This window comes from Bubalus kerabau, chromosome 4 (assembly GCF_029407905.1).
Source record: "Bubalus kerabau isolate K-KA32 ecotype Philippines breed swamp buffalo chromosome 4, PCC_UOA_SB_1v2, whole genome shotgun sequence".
Taxonomy (NCBI): Eukaryota; Metazoa; Chordata; class Mammalia; order Artiodactyla; family Bovidae; genus Bubalus; species Bubalus kerabau.
Genome location: NC_073627.1, coordinates 105,273,882 through 105,298,831, shown reverse-complemented (window position 1 = coordinate 105,298,831; position 24,950 = coordinate 105,273,882). Strand labels below are relative to the sequence as shown.

The following is a 24,950-nucleotide window of genomic DNA, read 5'->3' as shown; positions in this document are numbered from 1 at the left end:
GAAGTATCAGAAATAGAAGTCCTGTCATCATAAACATCATAGAAACAGGGGTTCTGCATGCCATCTATTCTGCACAGAACTCTCAAATGGAGACAATAACACCTCACCAAATTAAAATAATAGCCACTCATGGAACAGTAGAGTATTAAATATGCTTTTCATAATTTACAAAGATGTAGCCCTTAAAACAGAGGTCATTCAAGTGACATAAAAGTAGAGAAAACTTTCAGAGTTTCTGCAATGTTAAAAATCATCCCAGATAATAACAAAATTAATATTTTGAACTTGGGTTCAGATAATGCCCCCGAAACAGTAACTGCTGTACTCGTAACTGCCATATCTTTTAAGATCCCTCAATAACATCAGTCTGTCACATGTACCACAATGTTTACTGCAGCATTGTTTACAATAGCCAGGACATAGAAGCACCCTAGATGTCCATCAACAGATGAATGGATAAAGCAGCTGTGGTACATTTATACGATGGAATATTACTCAGCCATAGAAAGAAATGAATTTGAGACAGTTCTTGAGGTGGATGAACCTAGAGCCTGTTATACAGAATGAAGTAAATCAGAAAGAAAAAAACAAATATCATATATCAACGAATATATACAGAATCTGGAAAAATGGTACTGATGAACCTATTTGCAGGGCAGAAATAGAGACACAGACATAGAGAAGAGATTTGTGGACACAGCAGGGGAAAGAAAGGGTGGGACGAACTGAGAAAGTAGCATTGAAACATATACTTTACCATATATAAAATAGATAGCCAGTGGGAATTTGCTGTATGACATAGGAGCTCAACCTAGTGTTCCGTGACAGTCTAGAAGGGCAGAATGGAGTGGGAGGTGGGACAGAGGTTCAAGAGGGAGGGGACAAATGTATACCTATGGCTGATTCATGTTGATGTATGGCAGAAACCAACACAACACTGTAAAGCAATTATCCTTCAATTAAAAAAAAATAAATTTTAAAAATATCAGCCTGTGAACCTCTTGTCAGTTTCCCCTCCATTAGTGGAGATCATAATACTTGCCTTGGCTGACTTAAGGACTGTTATGAAGAAAATAAGATATCACATGAAAAAAACCAAAGCAAGTTCACCTGCCAATGCAGGAGATGCAGGTTTGATCCCTGAGTTGAGAAGATCCCCCAGAGAAGGAAATGGCAACTCACTCTAGTATTCCTGCCTGAATAATCTCATGGACAGAGGAGCCCTACAGTCCACAGCATCACAGAGAGCTGGACACAACTGAACAACTGAGCACACACACAGGCAGCACTACTCTATTTTACTGTTATTGTTACTAAAACAATAGCTATGATTAAATAAACTGATGCTACGTCTTTCAGTTAGTCTGCATTAAGAGCAGATGATAAAACAGATATATGGTTACCAAACTTATGGTTACCACAGGGAAAGAGAGGTGAGGGGGGGAGATAAATTAACAGTTTGGGATTAGCAGATACAAACTACTATATATAAAATAAACAACAAGGTCCTAGTATAGCACAGGGAACTATATTCAATATTCTGTAATAAGCCATAATGGAAAAGAAGGTGAAAAAGAATATATATTATAATAGTGTATATTATTACATATAATATATATAACTGAATAATAATACATATCATATATACATAACTGAATCACATTGCTGTACACAAGAAACTAACACATTATAAAGCAACTATACTTTAAAAATATTTAAATTAAAAAAAAAAGGAGGTGAAAGAAGTAAGCCTTTTATAACATTGGGATAATGTGAATATGGCAGTGACTTAGCCTGGTTAGACAAGACTCCCACGTCTCAGACCAATAGTGGGAATCAGCATTATTTAGCACTTTGAGTGGACATCTCATCAGGGCTGCTAAAGAGAATAAAGGGGCACTAACCAAGATGAAGTGATCTGCCCACAAACAGGTCCTATTATCAATAAAACATTCAGGCTCCAAGAATCCCTTTCCCAACAGAAGCCCCGCTAGGCACCAGTCACTTACTGGAAAGCCTTTGACTGTCTTCATGAGCACCTCCCTACACATCCCAGGGTGCGAAGGTGTCAGCCGTGGCTCAGGGAAGAGAAAGTCCCGTGTGTTTTCTTCATAGTAGGCCAACTCTTGCCACACTACAAATAAAGGAGAAAATGCATGAGTAGATATATATTCTGAAAATGATGTATCTACATCATTTAAACTAAATAAAAGTTGGACCATTGATGGCAGAGATGACACTCAGATAAAAACAGATATTTTGACCACAGCACCTGGTACTCAAGAGGCGATGTTTTCTACTACTTTTTATCTCATGCATGATTTTCAAAAGCCTTCCCAAGCATTGATCTAAAGGGTTGCTCCCCAAAATAAAATAAAAAAGAACATCTCTTTCCATCCATCCATCCTTCCATTCTTCACTTTGACAAATGTTTTCTAAGGACATATCATGGGCCAGGTCCTAGGGATAGAACAGGAACAAGGTAGACAATGCTCTGTTCACCCAAAGGTTACAGTGTAGACTAGGGTTCAATAGATTCTGTGGTGCAGGAATGTCAGTATCCCAGTGGCCTAGAGAAGAGCCAGAGCTGTGGCTCTCAGCAGTACTGATACCAACCCCAGGAACATTTTGTAAATCTGTAGGGAAATTTCAAGGGCAGGAACCAGAGGTCAGGGTGTCTTGCAATGCCCAAGACACTCCTGCATAACTTTCTAACATCCTACAGACATTCTTTCAGGCAAGAAACCTTTTTACAATTATCTGAGCCTGGAACCTAACTGCTACATATAAACACAAAGCATTTTTTTTTTTTTGCACAATTTAAAAATACACTGAATTTTCAGGAATGTAGGTACCATGAAAACTAAGGAACAACTGTATTTTGCTTTGTCTAAATCTTTACCAAGATCCTTTCAGCACTGTGAATACTACAAATACTACAAATTTGAATACTATAAATACTATATACCAAATATCATACCTTTCTCAACATTTACATGTTAGCATACATCTCATTTTATTTTAAATCATTTTTCTTTGTACTTCTCCTTTATATTATGGCTGAATAGTACACAAATTATTTGCAATGAGCTATGTAAAGTTGGTTGGTTATATTATCTGTGGGGCTTCCCAGGTGGTGAAGAACCTGCCTGCCAATGCAGGAGACATAAGAGATACAGATTTGATCCCTGGGTGGGGAAGATCCCCTGGAGGAAACAATATACTTTAGTATTCTTGCCTAGAAACTCCCAAGGACAGAGGACCCTGTTGGGCTACAGTCTATGGGACTGCAGTCAAACACAACTGAAGAGACTTAGCATAGCACATATTACCTAACAATATTATTTCAATATGGTCAAAAGGATAATACAAAATATTCATCACCCAAAGATCATTTCAGGTGCAATATGATTAAGAATCACTGAGCTAAAGGACAGAAAAGCTACCATCTTAGACCCCCTTGCCTACAAAGAAGGTGCTACACAGTGGTTTGGACCAAGAACACCATCAAAAAAGTAATTGTAGTCAGTGAGGAAGCTTTACTGTTTAGTGACTCTTACTTTACTTGTGAGATGAACTTGAATGACGGTACTTTTTGTTATCTCAAATGTACAAAATAATCAACCTTACATCAAATAATCTGATGGCTTAATGTCTTCCTACTTATTCCATTTAATATGAATGTTAGATTCTAACAAGGATCAAAGTGCAAAAAGAATGTATTCTACATTTTTCATATTTTTCGACTCATCCCTTCAAAAACATGCTCCAGCCACAATGAACTGATATGTTTTTCCCTCCTCTGCTATGTACTTCCTCAGCTTATGCTATTTCTTATAAAACATTCTTCCTTCCCATCCTGTTGAGATATTATTTATCTTTCAAGTTAGTGTCTTACAGTATCTCTAACATACTACAGACTATACAGCCCACCAGGCTTCTTTGTCCATGGGATTCTCCAGGGAAGAACACTGGAGTGGGTTGCCGTTGTCTCTTCCAGGGGATATTCTTGATTCAGGGAATGAACTTGCGTCTGTCTTCTGCATTGGCAGGTTCTTTACCACTAGTGCCACCCAGGGAAGCCCATCTCCAACAAAGCAAGTCCAAAAGAGAACTTGATTTTTTCCACAAATAAGCTCTCCTCTACCTTCCTATTAGAGGAACCAGATCTAGTTAATCAACCCAATACTCTAGGCTCTATCCTTTGTTCCACTCTTTCACTCCTTATAGTCATCCAGTAGCAAGTCCTGTTGACTACATCTTCAAAATTAATCTAAATTCTATTCCCTATTGTTACAGCTACCACCATGGTCTAAACCCCCACCTCCTCTCTCCTGGACTGCCACCATGACCTCCTAGCTAGCTAGTCTCCCTGCTTTCATTCTTCCTGTATTCAAATCTATTCTCCACATACCATGACATTATTTCAGATTTTGACTCTGACCTACTTAAAATCTTCCAACAGGCTTGCTATCATATTAGAATAAAATAAAAGTATCTCATCCTAGCCTTTAAGACTCTTTATAATAAGACTCTAATAACCTCTCCTACTTCATTACCACTCTCCTTAATGGCTCCATAGCATCCCTTCAGCCCTTCTTGCTGTCCTTCAAACACATACATCTACCTTCGATTTTTGTCCTGTTGTTTTCCCTAGATGCATGGCCTGCTCCCTCCTAATGAAAGACAATTGTTGTTGTTCAGTCACCCAGCCAGGTCTGACTCTTTGCAACCCCAAGGACTGCAGCATGCCAGGCCTCCCTGTCCCTCACCATCTCCCGAAGTTTGCCCAAGATCATGTTCATTGCATCAGTGATGCCATCCAGCCATCTCATCCTCTGATGCCCTCTTCTCTTTCTACTATCAATCTTTCCCAGAATCAGGGACTTTTCCAATGAGGCAGCCATTTGCATTAGTTAGTTCAGTCCCATCTGACTGCAACCCCATGGACTGCAGCATGGACTGCACCAACTCCTGGAGTTTACTCAAACTCATTTCCATTGAGTCAGTGATGCCATCCAATCATCTCATCCTCTGTTGTCCCCTTCTCCTCCCACCTTCAATTTTTCCCAGCATCGGGGTCTTTTCCAATGAGTCAGTTCTTTGAATCAGGTGGCCAAAGTATTGGAGTTTCAGCTTCGACGTCAGTCCTACAAACGAATATTCAGAGCTGATTTCCTTCAGGATGGACTGGGTGGATTTCCTTGCTGTCCAAGGGACTCTCAAGAGTCCACTCCAACACCACAGTTCAAAAGCATCAATTCTTTACTGCTCAGCTTTCTTTATAGTTCAACTCTCACACCCATACATGACTACTGGAAAAACCACACCGTTGACTATATGGACCTAGGTTGGCAAAGTAATGTCTCGCTTTTTAATATGCTGTTTAGGTTGGTCATAACTTTTCTTACAAGGAGCAAGCCTCTTTTAATTTCATGGCTGAAGTCACCATTTGCAGTGATTTTGGAGCCCCCAAAAATAAAGTCTGAGACTGTTTTCCACTGTTTCCCCATCTATTTCCCATGAAGTGATGGGACGACGCTATGATCTTAGTTTTCTGAATGCTGAGCTTTAAGCCAACTTTTTCACTCTCCTCTTTCACTTTCATCAAAAAATTCTTTAGTTCTTCTACACTTTCTGCTATAAGGGTGATACCATCTGCATATCTGAGGTTAGTGATATTTCTCCTGGCAATCTTGATTCTAGCTTGTGCTTCATCCAGCCCAGCATTTCTCAAGATGTACTCTGCATATAAGTTAAATAAGCAGGGTGACAACATACAGCCTTGACGTACTCCTCTCCCGATTTCAAAAGTCTGTTGTTCCATGTCCAGTTATAACTGTTGCTTCCTAACCTACATACAGATTTCTCAAGAGGCAGGTCAGGTGGTCTGTATTTCCATTTCTTTAAGAATTTTCCACAGTTTGTGGTGATCCACACAGTCAAAGGCTTTGGTATAGTCAATAAAGCAGAAGTCTTTCTGGAACTCTCTTTCTCTTTCGATGATACAACGGATGTTGGCAATTTGATCTCTAGTTCCTCTGCCTTTTATAAATCCAGCTTGAACATCTGGAAGTCCACAGTTCATGTACTGTTGAAGCCTGGCTTGGAGAATTCTGAGCATTACTTTGCTAGCATGTGAGATGAGTGCAATTGTGCGGTAGTTTGAGCACTCTTTGGCATTGCCTTTCTTTGGGATTGGAATGAAAACGGACCTTTTCCAGTCCTGTGGCCACTGCTGAGTTTTCCAAATTTGCTGGCATATTGAGTGCAGCACTTTCACAGCATCATCCTTTAGGATTTGAAATAGCTCAACTGGAATTCCATCACCTCCATTAGTTTTGTTCATAGTGATGTTACTGAAGGCCCACTTGACTTCCCATTCCAGGATGTCTGGCTCTAGGTGAGTGATCATACCATCGTGATTATCTGGGTCATGAAGATCTTTTTTGTATAGTTCTTCTGTGTATTCTTGCCACCTCTTCTTAATATCTTCTGCTTCTGCTAGGTTCATACCATTTCTGTCCTTTATTGAGCCCATTTTTGCATGAAATGTTCCCAGTATCTCTAATTTTCTTGATGAGATCTCCAGTCTTTCCCATTCTATTGTTTTCCTCTATTTTTCCTCCACCATAGTTTGGTCTCAGGTCAAACAGGGAGGGAATATAGCACTGCTTTCAACAGAAAATTGGATTAAAGATTTACTGAGCATGGACCCACTCATCAGAATAAGACCCAGTTTCCCCCTCAGTCAGTCTCTCCCATCAGGAAGCTTCCATAAGCCTCTTATCCTTCTCCATCAGAGGGCTGAAAACCACAATCACAGAAAACTAACCAATCTGATCACATGGACCACAGCCTTGTCTAACACAATGAAACTATGAGCCATGCCATGTAAGGCAACCCAAGATGGATGGGTCATGGTGGAGAGTTCTGACAAAATGTGGTCTACTGGAGAAGGGAATGGCAAACCACTTCAGTATTCTTGCCTTGAGAACCCCATGAACAGTATGAAAAGGCAAAAAGATACAACACTGAAAGATGAACTCCCCAGGTCGGTAGGTGCCCAATATGCTACTGGAGATCAGTGGAGAAATAACTCCAGAAAGAATGAAAAGAAAGAGCCAAAGCAAAAACACTACCCAGTTGTGGAAGTGACTGGTGATGGAAGTAAAGTCTGATGCTGTAAAGAGCAATATTGCATAGGAACCTGGAATGTTAGGTCCATGATTCAAGGCAAATTGGAAATGGTCAAACAGGAAATGGCAAGAGTGAACATTGACATTTTATGAATCAGTGAACTAAGTGGACTGGAACAGGTGAATTTAACTCAGATGACCATTTTATCTACTACTGTGGGCAAGAATCCCTTAGAAGAACTGGAGTACCCCTCATAGTCAACAAAAGAGCCCGAAGTGCAGTACTTGGATGCAATCTCAAAAACAAGAGAATGATCTCTGTTCATTTTCAAGGCAAGCCATTCAATATCACAATAATCCAAGTCCATGCTCCAACCAGAGGCTGAAATTAAATGGTTCTATGAAGACCTACAAGACCTTTTAGAACTAACATCCAAAAAAGATGTCCTTTTCATTATAGGGGATGGGAATGTAAAAGTAGAAAGTCAAGAAATACCTACAGTAACAGGCAAATTTGGCCTAGGAGTACAGAATGAAGCAGGACAAAGGCTAATAGAGTTTTGCCAAGAGAACACACTGGTCATAGAAAACACCCTCTTCCAACAACACAAGAGACAACTCTACACATGGACATCACCAGATGGTCAGTACTGAAATCAGACTGATTATATTCTTTGCAGCCAAAGATGGAGAAGCTCTATACAGTCAGCAAAAACAAGACCAGAAGATGACTGGCTCAGATAATGAACTCCTTATTGCCAAATTCAGACTTAAATTGAGTAGGGAAAACCACTAGACCATTCAGGTATGACCTAAATAAAATCCCTTAGGATTATACAGTGGAAGTGACAAATAGATTCAAGGGATTAGATCTGATAGAGTGCCTGAAGAACTATGGGTGGAGGTTTGTGACATTGTACAAGAGGTAGTGATCAAGACCATACACAAGGGAAAGAAATGCAAAAAGGCAAAATGGTTGTCTGAGGAGACCTTACAAATAGCTATGAAAAGAAGAGAAGCTAAAGGCAAAGGAGAAAAGGAAAGATATACCCATCTGAATGCAGAGTTCCAAAGAATAGCAAGGAGAGATAAGATAGCCTTCCTCAGTGATAAATGCAAAGAAATAGAGGAAAACAATAGAATGGGAAAGACTAGAGATCTCGTCAAGAAAATTAGAGATACTGGGAACATTTCATGCAAAAATGGGCTCAATAAAGGACAGAAATGGAATGGACCTAGCAGAAGCAGAAGAGGTGGCAAGAATACACAGAAGATACACAGAAGAACTAACAAAAAAGATCTTCATGACCCAGATAATCACGATGGTATGATCACTCACCTAGAGCCAGACATCCTGGAATGGGAAGTCAAGTGGGCCTTCAGTAACATCACTATGAACAAAACTAATGGAGGTGATGGAATTCCAGTTGAGCTATTTCAAATCCTAAAGGATGATGCTGTGAAAGTGCTGCACTCAATATGCCAGCAAATTTGGAAAACTCAGCAGTGGCCACAGGACTGGAAAAGGTCCGTTTTCATTCCAATCCCAAAGAAAGGCAATGCCAAAGAGTGCTCAAACTACCGCACAATTGCACTCATCTCACATGCTAGCAAAGTAATGCTCAGAATTCTCCAAGCCAGGCTTCAACAGTACATGAACTGTGGACTTCCAGATGTTCAAGCTGGATTTATAAAAGGCAGAGGAACTAGAGATCAAATTGCCAACATCCGTTGTATCAACAAAAAAGCAAGAGAGTTCCAGAAAAACTTTCTACTTCTGCTTTATTGACTATGCCAAAACCTTCTGACTGTGTGGATCACAAGAAACTGTTCATATTAGATGCCCAAAATACTGGAGTTTCAACTTCAGCATCAGTCCTTCCAGTGAGGATTCAGGGTTGATTTCCGTTAAGATTGACTTAAGGTTGACTTAAGATTAATCTCCCTGTTGTCCAAGGGACTCTGAGGAGTCTTCTCCAGCACCACAGTCTGAAGGCATCAATTCTTCGGCACTCTACCTTCTTTATGGTCCAGCTCTCATAATCATATTTGACCACTGGGAAGACCATAGTCTTGACTATACAGACTTTTGTTGGCAGAGTAATGTCTCTACTTTTCAACACACTGTCTAGGTTTATCAGTCAATGACAGATCTTGGTTTAAATGTCACCTCATTAGAAAGGGAGCAACCCAACCTACAGGAGCCTGTCACTCCCTACCATATCCCCCTATATTACTTTCAACCTAATAGTTATCACTAATTGCTATTTTTGTTCAGGCATTCATTCATTATCTGCTACCATGAATGCTCCATGAAAGCAGTAACGCTTCCATTCATCATTAAATTCCTGCCAAGATTGTCCCTAGAAAGGTGTGAGCTTAGGTGTCAGTTACTAGTGACACCTAAAGGTGTTAGTTACTAGTACAGGGCTCAGCCAAGACAATCTTGCCTGAAAAGGACTCATACTGTCAGCATCTTTCATAGGTCCCTTGAGATATCATTCAAGACAGACATATTAAAACTGAATCACAATGTCCAGAAATGAGTGGAAACCTAGATGAGTGGGATGGGGGGAAGGGTGAGAGGGAGGTTCAAGAGGGAGGGGATATATATATACTCTTAGCTGATTCATGTTCTTGTACAGCAGAAAACAATATAGCACTGTAAAGCAATTATCCTCCAATTAAAAATAAAATTTACAAAAAGAAAGAAAGGAGTGGTAAAGTGCAGCAACCCTGTCTCAAGCCTGTGAAACATGCCTGAGCATAGTGAGTACTATTTTATAACTGCTTCTTGAATGAATGAACATAATGATTAATACATTAACCACTCAGTAGGTACTAGTTCCGCTCTGTAAGACTGAGTTTCCACAACTGTAAAAAAAAAAAAGAAAAAAAAGAGGGAGACACAGACTAAATGTTCTCCAAAATCTTTGCCAATCTTATCATTCATTCATTTTTTAATAATTTCTTTTCATTCATACATTCAAGAAATATGCATTGAGAACATACTATGTGCCAGGAGTTCTAGACACTGGATGGATGATACTGAACAAGATGGATACAAGACCTGTCCTCCTGACACTTACAGTCTGTAATTATTAAACAATTAGTCAAATAAGCATACAATTTAAAATGATGATAAAGGGAATTCTGTGGCAGTCTAGTGGTTAGGACTCAGCATTTCCACAGCAGGGGGGCACAGGTTCAATCCTTGGTCAGAGAACTAAGATCCCACGTTCTATATGCCATGCAACTCGGCCAAAATAAATAAAATAAAATGATGATTCAGAGGAAGATAGGGAGAGAGGTGGGAAAGTGGGTGGAATTCTAAAATCAATCTTCTACTTCACCAGTTTCATCCAGGCCTTGTTTTGTCAATGCACCTTTTAAAACACTTTCTGTGATGGGTATGACCTCCTACCTTTGTTGGCCAGAAATAGACTTCCTCATACCAGGGCTCAAAAGTGCCACCTGAAAACGGGAAGTGAAATAACAATTTCCTCACCCATTATTAGCAACAAAACACAACTTTTTAATGAAGCTCAGACCACAGTGGTAGGTTCAGACAAAGCTGGTTCAAATCGTTGTTTCACCAATTACCAGCTATGTGACTTTGAGTAAATCACGTATATTTCTTAACTTCCTTTTCCTCTTCAGGGAAATGCAGAATTCATAACAGCACTTGTCCCTTAGGTCTACTGTGAGGACAAATGACAAACATGTGAAGCAGAGCACAGAGAGCGGCTTTACCTCCCATGATCACAAATGCTCTGTGACAGCAGCCCAGCAGTGTTCCCAGCACTACTGGCCTCCATGAACATCGTGTGTTTTCAGCCATATGTTCCTACCAAGAATATGTGGATGCATGGTGTGATGCTCTATCACGGGCTTTTCCTTTTTTCTTTCGTATGTTTCGGCTAGTTCTTATCACTGTATCCAAAGTGATAGTTACTGCTTATTATTCCTACATTTAGCAGCAATTAAGATAAAAATGGGAGGTCCAAGAATTGAAAGTGAGTTCTGCTATCTTTGGAATCACAGAAATAAAAAGAAACTGAAAAAAAAGAAGTGAGACTGAAATAGGGTTATAAAAACAGAAGGTGGTAAAGCTTTTCAGTTCTGTCTCTCTGGTTTGCTCATCTTCTAAAGATCCAAACTGCCACCCAGTGTGAAAATGTCAGAACACCAAGGGGATGTTACAGCAAGAGCCAAGGTTAAAAGTAATAAATAAACATATGTACAGGTTGAGCAAGTCTAACAGGCCAAGTGAAATGTCTGAAAGAGCTCAGTGTGCTTAATAACCTAATGGCTCAGACAGGGAGGTCATCAATGCCATCAGTGAGAAAGATCTCCCCAGAAAAGGAGACAAATGAGACTTCAAGAGAAATAATAACTTTAATAACAATACTGGTTCTAGAAATAGCTAACATTTATAGAGCACATCAGAACTGACAGCTTGTTTCCCAGTATGGAGTCTCATTTGATTACCTCTTTACAGGTAACTGAGGCTCTGAGAGTTGATGACACCTGTCCTAATGCCACATGGCAAAGAAAGAATTCAAAACCAGACCACTGGACTTCCCTGGTGGCATAGTGGTGAGAATCCACCTGCCAAAACAGGAGACATAGATTCAATCCCTGGTCCAGGAAGATTCCACATGCTGTGGAGCAACTAAGCTTGTGCACCACAACTACTGAGCCCGCCTGTGTGCTGCAGCTACTGAAACCCACGTGCCTAGAGCCAGTGCTCTGCAGCAAGAGAAACCACTGCAATGAGAAGCCCGTGCAACACAACGAAGATCTATATATATATATATATATATATATATTCTTAAAAAAACAAAAAAAGAGATCATCTGAGGCAGGAGTTCTTTCCTTGCTAATGCCTAGTAAACATCACTGCTGCTGCTGCTGCTGCTGCTAAGTCACTTCAGTCATGTCTGACTCTGTGCGACCCCATAGATGGCAGCCCACCAGGCTCCACCGTCCCTGGGATTCTCCAGGCAAGAACACTGGAGTGGGTTGCCATTTAAAATCAAGCTCTGATTCAGGGAATGGGTGCCCATTAAAAGAGTATGTTAAAAGCTGGACTGAATATACATGACTTTTCCCAAAGTAGAAGTTTTTATTTAAGAGGTCAATAAAAGAAAGCACCAAGCTCACTGTCAAACAGGATTATGCTGCCCCACCTCCACCCCACCCCGTGTCTATTTGCTTTTTCCCATCTTTGTAAACCGAAGACCCAGGAGTTTTTATTGCTTCTAAGCCAAATTACTAGATTTCTTCATTCTTTAGCAGTACAGTCCTATGCAAATCTGAGGTACTTATCTCACAAACTTAATGGTCAGAATATGTCTTAGTGCTATGAAAAAGTATCAGACACAGTAATACTGACAACAAAATTAAAAAGTAACAATTCAGCCAATGAAGAATTGATCCCTGAGAACCTAAATGTGGCCCATGTGACCCCACAGCACAGTCCACTTGAGACTTTAAGCAAGTCATTTTTACTTAATTACCTAGTATCAAGAACCAGCAGATCTAGAGGGCTCACATGTCACCACTCTATGCCTGGTGCCACCAGCATAATACCAAGAAGTGGCACAGGGCAGAGCATTTTCTGAGTATACATCCAATAAACAGATGTTGCACAAATTGATGGATCAATCTATATATATTTGAAGCTGAAAAAAAATTAATTCTATTGAACAATTCAAGTTTAATCCGACTAAAATTACAATCTGAAATCCAAGGATAATAAAGAAAAAGAAGACAAGTGTAAAAAAGCCTTCACTTTGTATCTTTTATATCTGATTAATTTCTAAGTTATAACCCATAACCATGCATTCAGTTTTAACACTCTCCAGTCATTACAGTTTTGAACTATTCTTGCAACATTCTCACAGATGGATTTCTAGTCAAGCAAAAAACAAATGGCAGTCAAAAATATATCTGAAGTTTCAGGAAATACATATTCAACCTATATATATATATATATATATATATATATACTATATATAGTATATATATATATATATACTATATATAGTATATATATATGCATAGATATGTATATATATATACATATACTAAATATTAGATATATTTAATATTTATGTACTCATATGTGAGTATGTGTTTGTCTATATATCTATATATTTTAAGATTGGTTGAATATACTAAATACATTATATATATTAAATGCACTATAAAAGGCATAAAAAAGATAAACAACAAATTGTTAATAGCAATTATTGTCAATGAATGTTGTTGATCAATATGGCCTTTTACTATTTTATATAATTTAGTTAGTTAAAATTTTTACTGTAAGAATATTTAGCTATTGGGTCTTTTTTAACTCACAAAAAATTAAATAAGACCTGGTCCTGCTTCTATTTCATTAGCAAACTAAAATATAACTTGCCACTTATGATATATGTTTGAACATAAAACTGGGTCAAATTAAAAACTCAATGCCCTGATTTTAGCCTGTCACTTTCTTCCCTCTGTTTTGCCTACCTAAGAAACCACAGACACATATAAGAGTGTCCATCCCCAGACCCACTGAGATCTTAGGGTTCTTGTCTGTTTTTAGGACCTGCCTTGGCCAATAAACCAAGAAGAAGAAGAAAGAACGTCAGACTCTGGGTCTACTCCATTGGGGCCCTTGCTCTGCTCCAAAACCACCACAGTGAGCAGCGCCACAGTCTTCAGAAAAGCCTCCACAGCCACCTCTGCTTTAGCTCAGGTATCTGCCAGGCTCACCTCCTTCTCCCATGCTTTCTTAAGAAAAAGAAAATTTCACACAATGAAATATTAAAATAATGCAAACATATGTATTAAGTATCTGCTGCTGCTAAGACACTTCAGTCGTATCCAACTCTGTGCGACCCCATAGACGGCAGCCCACCAGGCTCCCCCGTCCCTGGGATTCTCCAGGCAAGAACACTGGAGTGGGTTGCCATTTCCTTCTCCAATGCATGAAAGTGAAAAGTCAAAGTGAAGTCGCTCAGTCATGTCCGACTCTTAGCGACCCCATGGACTGCAGCCTACCAGGCTCCTCCGTCCATGGGATTTTCCAGGCAAGAAGACTGGAGTGGAGTGCCATTGCCTTCTCCAGTGCATGAAAGTGAAAAATGAAAGTGAAGTCGCTCAGTCGTGTCTGACTTTTAAGTATAACAGATTTAAAACTTTGGTGAAAATATCAGGAATTTACACCAAAATGCAATGTTAATATCCAGACATTGCTCCACAGGTAATCAAAGGACACTGACTATCATGTTATACAGAAGGAAAAAAAACAAACTATAATATAGGAAAGTGGAAACTTTTAAGAAATAAATTTAAAATGTTAAGGTTGTCACAAATCATATCTAAAAAGAAGAGACCAAAAATATGGTAAAATATATTTTAAAGAAATTATTACATACTTTTTAAACACAAAAAAATCCAAATGATAGTATCCAGCATTAGCCAGGGTATGGGGAGCAAGCACACTATATAATGTTAAATGCAGTAAAAATAATGGAAACTTGCCGGGGATCAATTTACTCCCAGGTTTTTATAAGATATGGTTCAATCTAGCAATTCTATTCTTTACAAATATATCAAGAGAAAAAATTGTTATAAATATAAAGACAAAGACAAAGAAATCCTAATGTTCAACAATATGAATTTAAGGTTCATAGTAATGCTATGGAAAATACATAGCTATTGAAAATGACAAATAAGTTACCTATACGTAACAATTTAGAGTGAAAAAGTAAAACAAAAAATATTATTTACATACTTCTTATAGACCTATAAAAGCACAAATAAATTCATGAAATTATTTCATGATATAAAAAATAATGCTTTTTGGCCTGTTTTTAAAAATTACAATATAAGGACTTCCCTGGTAAGATTCAATGGTAAAGAATCTGCCTGCCAATGCAGGAGACACGGGTTTGATCCCTGATCTGGGAAGATTCCACATGCCATGGGAGCAACTAAGCCCATGCACCACAGCTATTGAGCCTGTGCTCTAGAGCCTGGGAGCCGCAACTACGAAGCCCATGTGCTGCAACTACTGAAGCCTGTGCACCCTAGATCCTGTGCTCAGCAACAAGAGAAGTCAGCGCAATGAGAAGCCCACACACTGCAATGAAGAGTAGCCACTGCTCGCCACAGTTAGAGAAAGGCCACACAGTTTTAAAGACCCAGCACCGCCAAAAACAAAATAAATAAATAAATAAATGTTAGTTTTAAAAAAGTACAATATAACAGTGACATACAATTGGGGAAGCTAGTAGAAGACAATATATATGACCTTATTTACTTAAAAAATCCATATCCATATGTTCTTCTTACCACAGAAAAGTATCAAGAAACATGACCACCAAGTATCACCAAAATATAAATAAAGGTTCCTTCATAATTTGGGAGTGCTTTTTACAAGTCAAAACTGTGAAGTTGGTAAAGGAAAAGGTAAAATGTATGGTAGCAAAGATCCGAAGAGGATGTGAAATGTTTCTGAGTTTTAGGTATCCTCTCTTTCTCTCTCTTTCTCACATACACACACAGCCTTTAAAATCACCAGATAATCAGCCACATTGAGAAACTCTGAGAATTGGTGTCACCAGGTGGCAGTGACTACTTGCTCTCATTAGCTCAGGTCTCTTGCATAACACAAAACAAAGGCATTACAGAATGTTTTTCTCCTCAAGTCCCATGATTCCTGCACAGAAGTCACAAACTTATTCTGCAAAGGGCCAGAGAATAAAGTATTTTAAGCTTTGAAAGCCATATAGTCACAACTAGTCAACTCTCATTGTAACTAACACAAAAGCAGCCATAAACACTTCTATGAATGAGTGTGGATAAAAACATCACAGATGATGAAATTTGAATTTCATATAATTTCCATTGATCAATAAAACTCTTTCTTTAAAAAAAATTTTTTCCAGCTATTTAAAAATGTAAAAACCACAGTTTGGCTGGCAGTTCCTTAAAAAGCTAAACATGGAATTACCATATGATCTATCAATTCCACTCCTAGGTATATAACCAAATATAAGAGAACTAAAAACACATACTTACACAACTTGTACAGGAATGTTCACACAAGTGCTACTCATAATATCCAAACAGTGGAAACAACTCTAATGTCCATCAATTGATGAGTGGATAAACAAAATATGGCATATTCATATAAAAGATCATTAGTCATAAAAAGGAATGAAGTACTGATATATGCTACAAGGATGAACTTTGAAAACATTTTGCTAACTGAAAGAAGTCAGACATAAAGGGCACAAATTGCCTAATTCCATTTACATGAAAAGTCCAGTATGAGAAAATCAATTAGAGACAGAAATTAGATTAGTGGTGGCCAGGGGTTGGGAGGAAGAAAGAATGAAGAATGAGTGCTAATGAGTACAAGGTTTCTTTGGAGGGAATAAAAATTCTAAAACTAGATAAGTGGTGATGGCTACACAATCTTGTGAACATACTAAAAATAACTGAATTGTATACTTGAAAATGGTGAATTTTATAGTATATGAGTAAATCTCAGTTCTTTAAAATGTGGAAGCCAATCTTAGCTCATGGGTCATACAAAAACAGACCACAGCTGGATTTAGCCTGGGGGCTGTAGTTTGTCAACCCTGTTCTAGCATCAACAGAGAAGATGGCTTTGGGCTAAACTCAGACACACACACACACACACACACACACACACACTCACTCCACAAATTACAGCACCGTCAAAAGCAAACACTTGAAAGAAGCTGCTGCTGCTAAGTCGCTTCAGTTGTGTCCAACTCTGTGCGACCCCATAGACGGCAGCCCACTAGGCTCCCCAGTCTCTGGGATTCTCCAGGCAAGAACACTGGAGTGGGTTGCCATTTCCTCGGGACTAAAAAAATTATTTGATGATTATTACATAAAACTGTGAAAAAGTAGAAAGTCAAAGAACCTGTTCAAGTTATGCTTACTAATATATCAAAGCCATAAAGTTACTCTTCTGAAAGTGGGAAAAATTCAATAGACCAGTTGGGGAGAGGGAGCATGTGTTACAGAAAGCACAATTTTTAAATGCACTCACTCCACAAATTACAACACCATCAAAAGCCAACACTTGAAAGAAGCTGAGTTGGGACTAAAAAAATTATTTGATGATTATTACATAAAACTGTGAAAAAGTGGAAAGTCAAAGAACCTGTTCAAGTTATGCTTACTAATATATCAAAGCCATAAAGTTACTCTTCTGAAAGTGGGAAAAATTCAATAGACCAGTTGGGGAAAGGGAGCATGTGTTACAGAAAGCACAACTTTTAAATGCAAGTCACAATTGTGTCATGCCAAAATCCTTTTAAAATTGTTAGATAGCATCACCAATTCAATGGGTATGAATTTGAGCAAACTCTGGGAGACAGTGCAGGACAGAGGAGCCTGGTGTGCTACAATCCATAGGGTCGCAAAAAGTCGGACATGACTTAGCGACTCAACGACAAAAACAACAACAAAACTAATTTAGAAATTCATTTATTGGCACATTACCTGGAGACACTAGCTGTATTAACTCAAATCTGGTTAGAAAGCCTAAAAAGAAAAAATTAGATTTTAATACTTCAGAATATTGTCAGAGTTTTTCATTAATTACTAAGTGTAAAACTGCCATAACACCCTATTTATATTACTAAAATAATAATAAGTGGCATAACACCAATGAATCAGGTATTTCTAGACCCAACATATTGGGACATGTGGTAAGAATAACTGAGTTATAAAAATATATTTTGTCCCCTGAAAAGTACTGACAAAATGTGATATTTTCTTTCTCAAAAATGTATTCATAAATCACCAAAATAACAATATATTTTTCATTTTAAAATTCAAAATACTGTTATCCATTAACCCATAAAAACTTACTTTGCTTAAAAGAGTATGCTGTATGACTATATAAATAAAACAACAATTTTTTATCTTTCCTGAGTTCAAAATATATTTAGAAATAGTGTCTATATGCAATATGTTAGCAAATTTGGAAAACCCAGGAGTGGCCACAGGACTGGAAAAGGTCAACCTTCACCCCAATTCCCAAGAAGGGGAGTACTAAAGAATATTCAAACTACTGGACAATTGTGCTCACTTCCCATGCTAGTAAGGTTATACTCAAAATCCATCAAGCTAGGTTCAGCAGTACTTGAATTGAGAACTTCCAGATGTACAAGTTGGGTTTAGAAAAGGCAGAGGAAAAAGAGATTAAATTGCCAACATTCGCTGGATCATAGAGAAAGCAAGGGAATTTCAGAAAAACAACTATTGCTGTTTTATTGACTACGCTAAAGCCTGTGACTGTGTGAACCATAACAAACTGTGGAAAACTCTTGAAGAGACGGGAATACCAGACCATCTTACTGTCTCCTCAGAAACCTGTATGCAGGTCAAGAAGCAACAGTTAGAACCTTATATGGAACAACCAACTGGTTCAAAATTAAGAAAGGAGTATGAAAAGGCTGTTTATTATTGTCACCCTGTTTATTTAACTTATATGCAGAGCACATCACTCAAAATGCCAGGCTGGATGAGTTACAAGCTGGAATCAAGACTGCTGAGAGAAATATCAACAACCTCAGATATGCAGATGATACCATTTCTAATGGCAGAAACTGAAGAGGAACTAAAGAGCCTCTTGATGAGGGTGAACGAAGAGTATGAAAAGGCTGCCTTAAAATTCAATATTAAAAAACTAAGACCATGGCATCCAGTCCTATTGCTTCATGGCAAATAGAACGGGAAAAGGTGGAAGCAGTGAGAGATTTCCTCTTCTTGGGCCCCAAATCACTGCAGATGGTGACTATAGCCATGAAATTGGAAGACGCTTGGTTCTTGAAAGGAAAACTATGACAAACCTAGATAGTATATTAAAAAGCAAAGACATCATTTTTCCAACAAAGGTCCATACAGTCAAAGTTATGGTCTTTCCAGTAGTCATGTACAGATGTGAGAGGCAGACCATAAAGAAGGCAGAGCGCCAAAGAATTGATGCTTTCAAATTGTGGTGCTGGAGAAGACTCTTGAGAGTCCCTTGGACTGCAAGGAGATCAAACCAGTCAATCCTAAAGGAAATCAACCCTAAATACTCTTTGGAAGGACTGATGCTGAAGCTCCAATACTTTGGCCACCTGATGCCAACAGCTGACTCATTGGAAAAGACCCTGATGCTGGAAAGATTGAAGGCAGAAGGAGAAGAGGGCAACAGAGGATGAGATGGTTGGATGGCATCACCAATTCAATGAACATGAACTTGGACAAACTCCAGTGACAGACAGGGAGGCCTGGCTTGCTCTGGTCCATTGGGTTGCAAAGAGTCAGACACGACTTGGCAACTGGACAACAAGGATATGTTTTATAAGGATAAGGTCTATAAGGATAAGAATAAAATTCAAATATTAAAAGTAATTTAAAATACAAATGATATAACAATAAAAATCAATAAAAATAATTCCCACAAAATATTAGAAGTAAAAACATTTTAATATAGACAATAATGGTGATTACAGTTAATAATACTGTATTATATACCTGAAAGTTACTGACAGTAGATCTTAAATGTTCTCACCACAAAAAAAAAAGGTAATTATGTGATGTGATAGAGGTATAACCTAACACTACTGTAGTAATCATTTTGCAAAATACCTGAGTATCAAATCCACATGTTGTACACCTTAAACTTACACAATGTTGTATATCAGTTACATCTCAAAAAAGCTAAAAAATACATACCATAAAAGTAAAATTCTTCCTTTGTAGACTTAAGAAAAACATGAATATGTAAGAACAAAATTTTAAATGCCAAGAAAATTAAAAGCCAAGACAGCCCATAATTTTAAGTTTTCCAAACAGGAGTGAGGATTATATTCTTTTCAACCATCACCCCAAAGGTAATGTGTTGTACTTCATCTATCTCAGTTTCTAAATTCCTTATATTCAATTAATTATCACCACAAGCCATGCCATGAATTGGAAGACTTAATATTGTTAAGATGCCAATATTCTCCAAGATGATCTACAGGTTCAATGCAGTCTATCAATGCCTATCAACTTTCTAGTTGGCTTCTTTGCAAACTGACAAGCTGATCCTAAAGTTCATATGGCAAACTAAGGGAACCCAAATAGGAAAAACAATCTTGAAAAAAAATTTCGTTTTAAAACTAACCATAAAGCTATAATAAACAAAATAGTGTGGCACCAGCATAATGACAGATACATCAATCAATGAAATAGAATTGAGACCCTCCAAAAAAACCTTCACACTTATAGTCAGTTGATTTTCAACAAGAGTATCAAGACTATTCAATGGGGAAAAAATACTCTTAGTAATAATGGTGTGAAGACAACTGGATATCCAGATGGGAAAGACTGAAGTTGGACCCTTCAGTTCAGTTCAGTCACTCTTTGGGACCCCATGAATTGCAGCACGCCAGGCCTCCCTGTCCATCACCAACTCCCGGAGTTCACCCAAACTCACGTCCATTGAATCGGTGATGCCATCCAGCCATCTCATCCTCTGTCATCCCCTTCTCCTCCTGCCCCCAATCCCTCCCAGCATCAGAGTCTTTTCCAATGAGTCAACTCTTCGCATGAGGTGGCCAAAGTACTGGAGTTTCAGCCTTAGCATCATTCCTTCCAAAGAACTTGCCATTTACAAAAATCAACTCAATATGTACTATAGACCTAAATGTAAGAGCTAAAATGATAAAACTCTTAGAAAAAACCAAAGATCTTTGAGTTAGTGCTTCCCTGGTGGCACAGTGGTAAAGAATCCACCTGCCAATGCAGGAGACACATGTTTGATCCCTGATCCATGAAGATATAAAAAGAAGTCAAATATTGACACATGTTGTAGCAGGAAGAATCTTAGAAATGTTATGCTAAGTTAAAGAAGCAAGTTACAAATGACCACATATTATATAATTCCATTTATATGAAAAATATCCAGAATAAGCAAATCTATAGAGGCATATAGTTTAGTTAGTAGTTGTCTAGGGCTGGAAGGGATGAGGCAGAATGGGTATATAGCTATATATGTGGTGATGAAAATGTAAGATTATGGTGGTGGTTACATAACTAGGTTAAGATATAAAAATCATTTAATTGCAATAAAATAAAAAACAGAATCATACCATCTAATAAATCCCATCTATATCTAGAAAATGGTTTGTAATTCAATTAACATGATTCAAATTTTACAGACTATCATGAACATAAATATGGGTTAAATATGGAAGTATCATAACAGAATACAGCAGAATTTTATATCTATGAATTACATATACACAATAGTCTCTCACTCTCTTTTGGGGCAGGGGGTGTAGAGAGGAGTACCTACTTTCTAAAATGTCTGCTACAGCTCCAGGATCTATTGCATTTTCAAATACCTATACGGGAAAAAAATGGGGGAAATAAATCTTCCAAGTTTTATTAATATATACTTATATAAAATTTAGATCATTTTCTTCCAAATTATTAACACATGTCAAATCCAGCCATATGACACTTTAGGATTCAAAAGGAGTGCCTTTAACAGCTATGTGGTTAAAAGTTCAACAAGTGACTACAGAGGAAATGAATAAGAATTAACACAATACAAAGAACAAGGAAAATTTGAGTTGGCTGAAACTACCACATGTTCAAAATGTCATCCACTTGACCTGGCCCCACAGTCTGTTCCTAAAAGCACATCTGATATCAACCTCAAACAGTCTTGTTTGAGTACCTAGAAAAACATCCTGAATACAACAGATATTCACTATATGTTAACTGAATGAATGACTTCTCTTCCCAAACAACTGGTTGTGCTAAAAAGGAACATACATAAAAATTCTATGTGTAACACAAAGGAAAAGCTAAATACTCATAGCTAGACTCCCACAGAATCCAAAAATAACAAAAGAGAGACAGCCTCATGAGTTTTAGGTATATCATGAACCACAAGAAAAACACTGTGATACCTGTCTCAGTTCAGTTCAGTTCAGTTGCTCAGTCGTGTCCGACTCTTTGTGGCCCCATGAATTGCAGCATGCCAGGCCTCCCTGTCCATCACCAACTCCCGGAGTACACTCAAACTCACGTCCATTGAGTCGGTGATGCCATCCAGCCATCTCATCCTCTGTCGTCCCCTTCTCCTCCTGCCCCCAATCCCTCCCAGTATCAGAGTCTTTTCCAATGAGTTAGCTCTCTGCATCAGGTGGCCAAAGTACTGGAGTTTCAGCTTTAGCATCATTCCTTTCAATGAACACCCAGGACTGATCTCCTTTAGAATGGACTGGTTGGATCTCCTTGCAGTCCAAGGGACTCTCAAGAGTCTTCTCCAACACCACAGTTCAAAAGCATCAATTCTTCGGCGCTCAGCTTTCTTCACAGTCCAACTCTCACATCCATACATGACCACAGGAAAAACCATAGCCTTGACTAGACGGACCTTTGTTGGCAAAGTAATGTCTCTGCTTTTGAATATGCTATCTAGGTTGGTCATAACTTTCCTTCCAAGGAGTAAGCATCTTTTAATTTCATGGCTGCAGTCACCATCTGCAGTGATTTTGGAGCCCAAAAAAATAAAGTCTGACACTGTTTCCACTATTTCCCCATCTATTTCCTATGAAGTGAGGGGACCAGATACCTGTCTAGACATAGCCAAATGTGTTCATTCTGTCCTTCGTATAAAAGGGCCTAGGACTGAAATAAAAGCATACCATGCCCCTCTTTCTGAACTTTAGAATCTTGTTTTTTAAAAAAAAGTTTTCAGTAGACTTTGATTTCAGGTATCAAATTTCTGATTTAAATGGTGCTTAACCTTAAGCATGATTAAAATCTGCTCTTGACCCAAAACCAGGTCTACTTTAATGACAAAAGTAGAAGCTGTCCCCTGTAATCCATTTTTGTCTCACTGACTTGGATATAACAAGTAAATGTGGGTGAGCTGTGATTTTTTCCAAAACTGTTTCAGTAATATTTCATCCTTTCTCTTCATTTATGTCTAAGAATTATTCAAGGATGATTATGGGAAATAAATGATCAACATGAGCTGCTTAAACACAATGGCTCTTACATTCTTTATGAATAATTTCTTATTTACCTGGCTGCTTTAGAACACTGAATTCTGAATTACTCAGAAGGTCCAATGTTTTCATTACTCGCTGCCAAGTATTTGTGGCTAAAGAACGGAACAGATACAAGAAAGCTGGAGTCAACTAGTAGAAAGTCTGAATATGAACCCAAAGAGCTCACACGAGGGCAATTTTTCAAAATTTAAAATAAAGCATTTATGGATAACCAACAAGGATAACCTACTGTATAGCACATGGAACTCTTCTCAATGTTGAGGCAGCCTGGATGGGAGGACAGTTTGGGGGAATATGGATACATGTACATGGGCTGAGTCCCTTCACTGTTCACCTAAAACTATCACAGTATTGTTAATTGGCTATACCCCAATATAAAATAAAAAGTTCTTTAAAAAATTAAGCATCTTATGTAATTGCACCTTATAAAATGAAAAATGGTCCATAATGTTTTTTACTAGTAATCTCAAATACACAGTTTTGTGACATCAGTAATGGCATCTGCAGTGACTCTGAGACTCACTGTCCTCTTTTGCAAGTCAGGGAGGTGGGACTGGATGACCTCCAAGGTCATTTATAGATTGATTTACAGCTTTTACAATTTTACATTCTCGAGTTTCTTATAAAAATATTTTTAAAGTCATCTAAATAAGCACATTTAAAGTTGATAAAACTAATAAGGAAATTCTTGGAGGAAAAAATGCACTGAATTTTCTCCACCCACTTTTTACCATGACCAATATCAAAACAGCAGTAGATTCCTTTGTATACTGACTGTATATTCTAAGATAATATCCATTTATTCCTTTCTTACCCAGCCAGTTAGGAAGACTCTATTTAAATTAACAGACAGTGATTTATAAAAATATTACACACAGCCCTAGACCTTTCAAAAAACATCAATAGTCATCTTCTCTGTTGTTGTTGTTGTTTTTCTGGCTGTGCCACACAACTTGGAGGATCTTAGTTCCCCGATTAGGGATTGAACTTGGGCCTCCTGCAGTAGAAACCTAACCACTGGACTGTCAAGGAACTCCCTCTTTTCCTACTCTCAGTTTGAAACATAGATGTCATTTTCTGGGCACCACCAACCAGACCTTTTAAAGTGATAGGCCCTCTGCTGGAGCCTTCCCACATTCATACCCTTCCCCAAAGAAGTACCTCAGTGATACTGTTGGGGACAAAATCATAGACTTATCAAGGTTAAAACTGATTCAATCTCTAAATTCCAAAGAAAAACCTTAAGAGATTGTCAGTGATTGGATGGTAACAAAATTAATATTTCATGAAAGTGGGAAGAGGGTTAGTAACATTTGGCTATTTATATATTTGACATTCATTGGAATGGAATCTAGTCTTTATCACTGAGCTAAATAAACCAGATATGACCTAAGGAAACTCAGAAAATGTAAAGGGCCTTCTTGTTTTGTTACAGGATTTCAGATACAGGGTTTAACTAATTTGGTTAGTTTGGGGTATTTTTCTGGGCCTAAAAAGTTTGTTTTTGAGGTCTGCTAGTTTACTGATAATCTCTATAAGAAATTTATCTCAGTTGCCTCTAACATCTCCAAAAACATTCAGAAAATGCTCTCTGCTCCAGTTAGAAAATGCCATGGGAGTTCCAAGAATAGAAAACAACCACCAGGGTACTTAGCAGTAGTTTGACAGAAGTTGGCTCAGATCTGGGATTCAAAACAAGTCC

At 38.1% G+C, this 24,950-nt stretch overlaps 1 protein-coding gene across 7 annotated transcripts in view; it reads right to left on the bottom strand.

Moving 5' to 3' along the window:
- SPATA6L (spermatogenesis associated 6 like) overlaps positions 1 to 24,950 on the bottom strand; it is a 67,224-nt gene that overhangs the window by 36,024 nt on the left and 6,250 nt on the right. For 4 of the 7 annotated variants that reach the window (XM_055578177.1, XM_055578175.1, XM_055578178.1 and 1 more), the window contains exons 1-2: positions 15,460 to 15,696; positions 2,010 to 2,134 (exon numbers count right to left, since the gene is read on the bottom strand). In XM_055578177.1, coding sequence (XP_055434152.1) covers positions 2,010 to 2,134; positions 15,460 to 15,478 — 144 coding nt within the window. In that variant the 5' untranslated portion in view covers positions 15,479 to 15,696. Of the gene's footprint in view, positions 1 to 2,009; positions 2,135 to 15,450; positions 15,697 to 21,516; positions 21,566 to 24,950 lie in introns of those variants that run through there. The other 3 variants (XM_055578182.1, XM_055578180.1, XM_055578179.1) reach the window with 3 other exon arrangements.